Below are 8,310 nucleotides of genomic sequence, written 5' to 3' on the forward strand. Positions count from 1 at the left end.
TGATGCTGCCACCACCATGTTTCACTGTTGGGATTGTATTGGGCAGATGATGAGCAGTGCCTGGTTTTCTCCACAAATACAGCTTAGAATTAAGGCCAAAAAGTTCAATCTTCGTCTCATCAGACCAGAGAATCCTATTTCTCATAGTCTGGGAGTCCTTCATGTGTTTTTTGGCAAACTCTATGCGGGCTTTCATGTGTCATACACCGAGGAGAGGCTTCCGTCGCGCCACTCTGTCATAAAGCCCCGACTGGTGGAGGGCTGCAGTGATAGTTGACTTTGTGGAACTTTCTCCCATCTCCCCACTGCATCTCTGGAGCTCAGCCACAGTGATCTTTGGGTTCTTCTTTACCTCTCTCACCAAGGCTCTTCTCCCAGGATTGGCTGGACGGCCAGCTCTAGGAAGAGTTCTGGTCGTCCCAAACTTCTTCCATTTAAGGATTATGGAGGCCACTGTGCTCTTAGGATCCTTGAGTGCTGCAGAAATTCTTGTGTAACCTTGGCCAGATCTGTGCCTTTCCACAATTCTGTCTCTGAGCTCCTTGGGCAGTTCCTTCGACCTCATGATTCTCATTTGCTCTGACATACACTGTGAGCTGTAAGGTTTACTGTATATAGACAGGTGTGTGCCTTTTCTAAAAGTCCAATCAGTTTAATTAAACACAGCTGGATTCCAATGAAGGCGTAGAACCATCTCAAGGAGGATCAGAAGAAATGGACAGCATGTGAGTTAAATATGAGTGTCACAGCAAAGGGTCTGAATTCTTATGACCATGTGATATTTCAGTTTTTCTTTTTTAAATAAATTTGCAAAAATGTCTACGTTTGTTTTTTTCTGTCAAGATGGGGTGCTGAGTGTACATTAATGAGAAATAAAATGAACTTTTTTGATTTTAGCAAATGGCTGCAATGAAACAAAGAGTGACAAATTTAAAGGGGTCTGAATACTTTCCGTACCCACTGTATGTGTGCAGTATCTCAGGGCTCTTTGTGGGATCAGTGTTCATTTTGATGTTCAGTGTGATTGTTCTATGTGCGAGCCTTTGTTCCTGTTTTCTGTGTACCTTGTTTTATGTTCCCAGTGAGTTTTGGTTGTTTTGGACATACGTAAACTTCTTTCACCTTTAACAGAATCTCCCTGAATACTGCATTCATGTCCTTCCTTTTTTCAACATTTCCTAAATAACAGGTACAAGACCTTATTCTGAATCTTACTGGAATTCGATTTGGAAAAACAAAGATTTTTTTTTGTATCTAATCAAGCGACGTCTGGCTCATCAAGGCAGCATCAATCAACCTATCATCGTCCTCATCAAACACAATCACTGGGCCACATCTTCACAGCATGACTTCAGGAACCACAGAAGACACAGAAGACAGCATGAGGACTTGTTTAATGGTTCTCAACAAATAGAACATTTATTAAGTTTTCTAGTCAGGTCAAACTGTGCTGCCTGTTTGCTTTGAACTTCATGACAAAAAGCTTGACTGTGTAACGCTTTCATTAGAGGCTAGTAATAGGAGGAACACTTTATATAGAGCTTTACTAAATACTAAGCCCTTAAACACCATTACTTAGTTACAGGTGAAATAGACGTAAAACAATCACAATAAATACAGACAGTCAGATTTGACAAAAATTACAAATAATATAAACTAGGCTGAAGCAGTATGTTATTATCGTATTTTCTTAAAGTATTTGACCTGTCAACCTGTCACCCCCTAAAATTAGGCTCCGAGTTGATCTTTGTATCCCCCACCCCTACCTACCAACTGCTGTCTCACTGGCCTTATTCATGTCCTGCACAAACCTCACATACTTTTCTGCCACTCCAACTTTGTCCATACCTCTGTAGTCAGGCTGTGCAATCAATCAATTTGGCTTTAGTATTATGTAATACACCATTATAACTATGATGATAAATTTGTATGTGTGTGTTAGCATTTTTTTAGTCGTGGCAGTGAGTGTCAGCTGAACAGGCTAAAGGAGAAAGTATGGATCTGTGTGTTCTTATGACACGACCCAGTGTAACACAGGCTGCTGCTGAATTCCACAAAGCAGCAGCAGGATTAAATATATCGACTCCACGTCCATTTACAACTTCTGAATTGGCGTGGGATGATTAGCTTTAGTCAGGGATTGACTGAGCTGTGACGGAGCTGCATCAGTTGTTAGTGTTGTAAAACTGGACCCATTCAGAATATAAAGCAGCAAAGCCACTGCTGCACTCTTCTGTACCACAAACCCTGTTCACTCTGTGAATCATCCACAGAGCCACTACTGTAAAAGATGGAATCACTGAGTAAAACTGAGCATGAAAGTATTCATGCTATTTTCATGCTCAGTTCAGGGGTTAAGTGTTAAGTATTTTTGATGAATGGTTGTGGTAAGAAGCCATGGCCATTTCTGACAACTTTTCGGGGCGCTATTCTCCGCTCTGACCAAAACTCTATGTTCTTCTTCTTTTTCTTTTGGCTTTTTTGTTCTACTAGGTTGTACAGTTAAAATAAACCTTTCACTGTAACTATGTGTAGTTCCTGGTACAATTTAAAAATCTACTTAGTTCTTATGGAAGAAACAAACCACATAACCTGGTATTAGTTCTAATTACAATAAATACAAACAATGTCTATAACTCCATGTGTTGTAAGTTTACTTTTTCCTTCTACTGTCTGTACTTATTTGTATTTGTTCCAATAGTTAAAATATACTTGTAGCTTCAGAATCTTACTAAATTAAATGATTATTTTAAATAAAATAATCTACATTTTGAGTGACAGGAAGCCAGGTCTTTGCAGCTGTTCACAAGGATAGAACACACGTTATCCAAATTAATTTGACAAACTCTGATATTTCACAAATAATGATCAGTATAACATGGTTAGAGAATGAACATCATTGAACATCAAGACAGATAACAATTCACTTTCAATGATACACACAGGTTTTATATGGAGAATAAACAGGATAAATGTTGCTAAGCTAAGCCAAGCTAATGTTAATTCATTTTCCTTTGTCTACTTCAGTTCATTATCTACTTTATTTTATTTATAATAATCAGTTGACATACAGTTTAAAAAAAAAGTTTGGATCTTTTCTATCGTCCAGAGTCACATGGTCCAGTAAGTACGAAGCATAAATAATGAGATTTAATAGTGGAGAGATCCTGTGTAACCACTAGTCAGACATATGTGGATAAATGAAGAAGAAATGCTTCATGATAAATACATTTTATCTGTCCATCCAGTGTTTGATACGTACAAGTAATTTTCCTCTAAACATTATTCACACTATTAATGATGTCACTTTATAAACAGTAGAATCTGGAGGACAGCTCTTAGTTCTTTGCTACATTTTTGTCATGGCTTTCATACCTATTGATTACATTCATTAATCTGCAGTCTACTCTTCAACCACTAGGAGACAATGAAACTTTAAGCTGATGTTTTCTAGTCTTTTTCTCTAACTCATTCTATTCTACCTGTCAGTTCAGACACTGTACAAAAAGGCAGTTTGGCTTAAACCAGCTACAGTGTAGTGACTCTAAATAAAATACACTATACACAAAGCTCCACTAGCTTTATGGTTAGTTTAAATCAGACAGATACAGTGTGTAGCTAGTACATCATGATTAACTGTATCAGTCAATATCAATATAACAAAGCTATGTCAAAATTAACTCTGATACAAAGGTATTAAAAACTGAATGGCTTACATTAAATACAGGTTAAGAATTTACTCTGTTTTCTATTTGTTACAGCACAAATAAATCCTGATTCTATGGCTTAGACAGAGTAAAACACACTGTATGACTTTGCTCCTACAGAGGATTCCATTTTGCTGCGTGACTCTTTGACGACTCACATCAATTCACTACTATGACCTAAAAAGCCCTAAATAAATGTTGTTATTGAAAAGACACGCAGACTATCTCTGTGTTGTCACATCAAGTACTGTGTTTCAAAGAGTTCACTGATGTCGGTTAAGAACACAATATGATAATATTATCACAACGTGATAATAGGCAGAGGTGTCAACTCTCTGGCTGTACTGTGACTTGATAGGAATAACACCACAATGTTCTAATGTAGTTTGACCTAAAACAGACATGTTCTAGTTGTTCTTTTTACATTCAAATTCCTAAACGCCCAGTACCAAAAAGTACAAATCAATAAAGGTTTAACTACATTATTGTTCCTGCATGTCACTGACAATTTATTTAAATCTCAAATTTCTCATTTTGCCTCCATCTAAGAGAAAGGCAGAAATAAATGCTACAAGAATAACTGGGATGGACCCAAAAGTGGTCAGGCAGTTAACACGAAGAACCTGCTCATCATCAGGATGTACGGGCGTAATTTAAAACCAATGGAAATGTTGAAGTGGTGTGACATCCCTGACAAATCTGTAATAATCCTAATCCAGTTAAAATTCAGAGAATTAGAGGAGAAAGAATCACCTGAGTTCATACAACAGTCTGTATGAAATAAGACTAGAAGAATAAACATGGTCTTAAAAGAGCTTTAAATAGATCTATTTCTGTTAATTAGATTAATTCAATATCAAGAGTAAGATAGAGAATTCTGGAAAGATTTTCTCTAATGTTTAACTAAGTAAACTTTATTTACACATAATCTCTAAAAGCCTCCACGGGTGACAGGAAAAACGCTCCCATCCTGTTTGAATTGCCCTCCAGAAATGGCAGACAGAGAAGTGACTCAAATCTCACATTAATAAACATCTCTTCTCAGCCAGACTCCAGCTAGAGCCGTGAAAGTCTCGTATTCAGCCGAGAACTCGTCTGAACCTGATTCTAAGGCTAGATCTCAGACACATCTAGGACAAATATGATGAGTTCTCTGCTGCTCCTCCGGTCTTCATGTCCTTATTCTTCATCTTTTCTCAGAAGATGGACAGAGTGGAAAGAGACAAAGCCAAAAGAGTTCACCACTGGCTCAGTCTGCAGGAGGAAAATCAGCATGATGCTGCAGCTGCAGATGCAGCTGCGGCTGCTGCTGCTGCTCCAAACTCACCATTACTGCTTCACAGCTAATGAGTTTAGCCTAGAGCCAAAAACACCACGTCGTTTAAAAAAACAACAGTTGGTTTAGGCAGGAGATGACCGACCAACAGGCCAATGGTAAGACAACAGAGGAGGTCACAGCAGGTCCTCATAGTCCAGCAGCTTGGAGTGCTGACGACTTTTCCAGAGGCGGAACAGGCGGAAATCAAAGTATGTCTCGATCATCTCTTTGCCTGCAGAAGAAAGAAAAAAATGGCTGTTACACGCAAATGGTAACAAGTTGGTCCTGCCCTGCACACTGGGCAGTGATCTTTTTAGTCACATGAGTCCAAATGCTATATTGGGGGGATATGACTTCAGTTTTTTAGTACATTTTCAATATGTTAAATATTTGCTTAGACTTCTTGTTTTTTAACGTAATTAATAATGAATAAGTGGCGCTTTGCCCACTGAAGGCCAGGAGCAGGATCTGGGTCACAGACGTCGTTGTCAAAACATTAGCTTTTATTTAAACTTGTGACCCTGTAGTGAATTAGTTTGTGTGTATGTGTGTGTATGTGTGTGAGAGAGAGAGAGAGAGAGAGAGAGAGAGAGAGAGAGAAAGAGAGAGAAATAATCTTTCCACTAAGACAAACTCCTCCAGATGATATTTTAAACTGCTCTGAGACCACAGTGTCCCAGGGCAGTTGTAAAACACGTGCTGCGTTATCACATCTGCTTCAGTGGTATGAAGATGAGATTGTCTGAGCAGGGAGTTCTTCACTGGTGAGAATGACCTCATAGACAAAGATCATTTTATGATCTTCAGTGCTCTTTTACAGTGCAAGCAAAAATAAAATACAAGGAAGGCTTCAACCAGTCAGGAAGTAGCTTAGAATCAGTCCAGCAGCCCCACCGTAGCTTTTTCAGTGAGGAATTATTTATGGCAGACGTGCCTTGGTGTAGGAGAACCAAGATTCAGAATAGAACTAGAGCCTGACTGGAGAGATTATCTCTTTTTCTAACTTGTGCTGGGGATGTCCAATAATATCGGCCAACCGATATCGGCGATATCTGTTGTAATAATCAGGGGTTTGTATGTTGGTGCCAGCAGTTCATGCAGTGGTCTGCACATATAAATAAATAAATATTACCGGGCCTATATTGGCATCAAAATCGTAAATTAAGTGTTTGGACAATATTGGCATATCGGATATATATAAAAAAAGGTTGATATCTCTTCTGTGTAAGGTTTGACCTTGTAGTTTTAAGTGTTGTCTTGGTGAGTACATGCAAGGCAACAGCAAAATTACCCAGAACTGTCAGTGTAAGCATTAGCTGTATATTTGTATCTACCTCTGTACAAATGCCAAACAAGGTTCCGTCTGTCAATAAAAACTGTGATTATAATGAAGTTTTAATTGAAAAATAATACATGGACATGTCAGGAAAATGAGTGATGAGACCTGAACGTCATTTCACACCTGAGAATTACCTCACTGTCTCTAACACACTTTAGTTTTTCACTGTCGTTGGTGATTAATGAGCAGAATTAACATTCAGCTGCTGCACCGGTGAGGCCCAAACACTGCCAGGTCAATGCATAGACTGTATGTTGTATAGGTGTGTGTGTGTGTGTGTGTGGCTCCTCACCTTGTGCAGAGAGTTCCAGCGGAGACTTGAATTCCACTGACGAAGGTCTCATCAGCCTCTTCAGAGTCTCTATCAGCTGCACAAAGAGAAAGGGAAAAAGAAAAGTTATTGTGAGGAAGAAAAAAAAAATTTTAAAAAATTTGCTGATGATTTAATTTTGCCTGCGGCACTGAGATATAATGCAGGAAAGCATGGTTCTATCCTAAGACTATTTTAATTGAACGATGCAACTGCAGTGCTGACGTCTCTGACAACTGAATGTGATGAGATCACTGCGGTTCTGGTCTCCTTCACCAGCAGGTTCTCCAATTAGACTACGGTTCTGCTCATAATCCTGGTTCTTCTAAGGAACTGGGTCTGCAGGTTTGACTTTCTTATATAAACTAAAGCTTAGTACACACATGTCAAACTCAGGCCCGGGGCTCAAATCTGGTCTGCAGTGTAATTATATTTGGCCCGCAAGATCAACAACATATACCAAAGTATATAGCCCCTAAATACTGGCAGGATTTGTAGTATTAGCAGTGTATGTTATATCACATACTTTCAGTTTGGTTTTTTTTATTGTTGGCCTGTAAAATAAGATTTACATTAAAAAGGAACTGAAAAGGCTACAGATAAAGAGACATAATAAGAAACAAATACCACTGATGTGTGTGTTTTTTTTTTTTGTTCAATTTTAATGTGCTTATAATATTAAGTTCTGGTTGTTCCAGATTCAATGTTTACACAAAACTAAAGATATAATATATGATATAACATATGAATAAATATTAAGTTTGGCCCACGACTTCGTCCCAGTTTTTAATTTTGGCCCTCTGTGAATTTGACTTTGACACCGCTGGCTTAGTGGATAAAAATCCTCAACAAACATTTGATTTCTTCATAAATTCTCTGGATGTTTCTTAGGGTCGTCTCCGTGCAATCCTCTACAAACCAATATCAGTATTTGTATTTGTGTACTTGCTGATCCCAGTTGTTACTTCTTTTTTGTATCAGTTGTTTTTAAGACATCGGCCTTATTCTATCGGATCAATGTCTACAGTAGTACAAATACATTTCTTACCAAATAAATTATACAACTCTCTGTAGTGTTTTGAAAGTGTAATTGTTTTCCAGCTCCTTCAGCCTTTGAAGAATGTGTTCTACAAAGATGTGTCAGTGTCCTGATTCTCAACATCCACAACATTTAAAGCAGACTTGAGAGGTTTCATAACAGCAGCGCCAACATCACAGCCTCCATATAAAAATAACTTCAGAGAACCAAACAGATGCTGAGCTGCTCTTTGCTGCATTTAAAATGCCTTTTAAACTCACCATGACTTGGAATAGTGTATAATATGTCACTCACTGGGTTAGGCTTTAGTTAATGTGGTTTGGGGTTTTTTAGAATTTAGTTTCTTCATTTCTTGTTTTTTAATTTTGAACTACTCCTGGTCTTCAACTACTTTCATTAATCAAATTAGTTTAAAAAAAAGTTTATTTTCACCTAATTGTGAACAGAAAATTCTGGTCATGTGTCAACACTTGATCATAGATCATTATAACTGGAGCAGGATGAAGGTTAGAGCTATATACATATGTACAGTGGGGATCGAAACTTTGTATATATATATAACTATATACTGTATCTATATAGATGCACAGTATATAC

General features: G+C 38.0%; 1 protein-coding gene across 1 annotated transcript in view; it reads right to left on the reverse strand.

Moving 5' to 3' along the window:
- Nucleotides 1–1,387: 1,387 nt before the first annotated feature.
- Nucleotides 1,388–8,310, reverse strand: part of nsmfb (NMDA receptor synaptonuclear signaling and neuronal migration factor b) — a 29,045-nt gene continuing 22,122 nt past the window's right edge. The window contains exons 14-15 of the mRNA XM_025053404.1: nt 6,657–6,732; nt 1,388–5,257 (exon numbers count right to left, since the gene is read on the reverse strand). Of these exons, the coding sequence (XP_024909172.1) occupies nt 5,160–5,257; nt 6,657–6,732 (174 nt within the window). The 3' untranslated portion in view covers nt 1,388–5,159. The remainder of the gene's footprint in view (nt 5,258–6,656; nt 6,733–8,310) is intronic.

The sequence above is a fragment of the Cynoglossus semilaevis genome, chromosome Z (genome assembly GCF_000523025.1).
Source record: "Cynoglossus semilaevis isolate Cse_v1.0 chromosome Z, Cse_v1.0, whole genome shotgun sequence".
NCBI classification, from domain to species: domain Eukaryota; kingdom Metazoa; phylum Chordata; class Actinopteri; order Pleuronectiformes; family Cynoglossidae; genus Cynoglossus; species Cynoglossus semilaevis.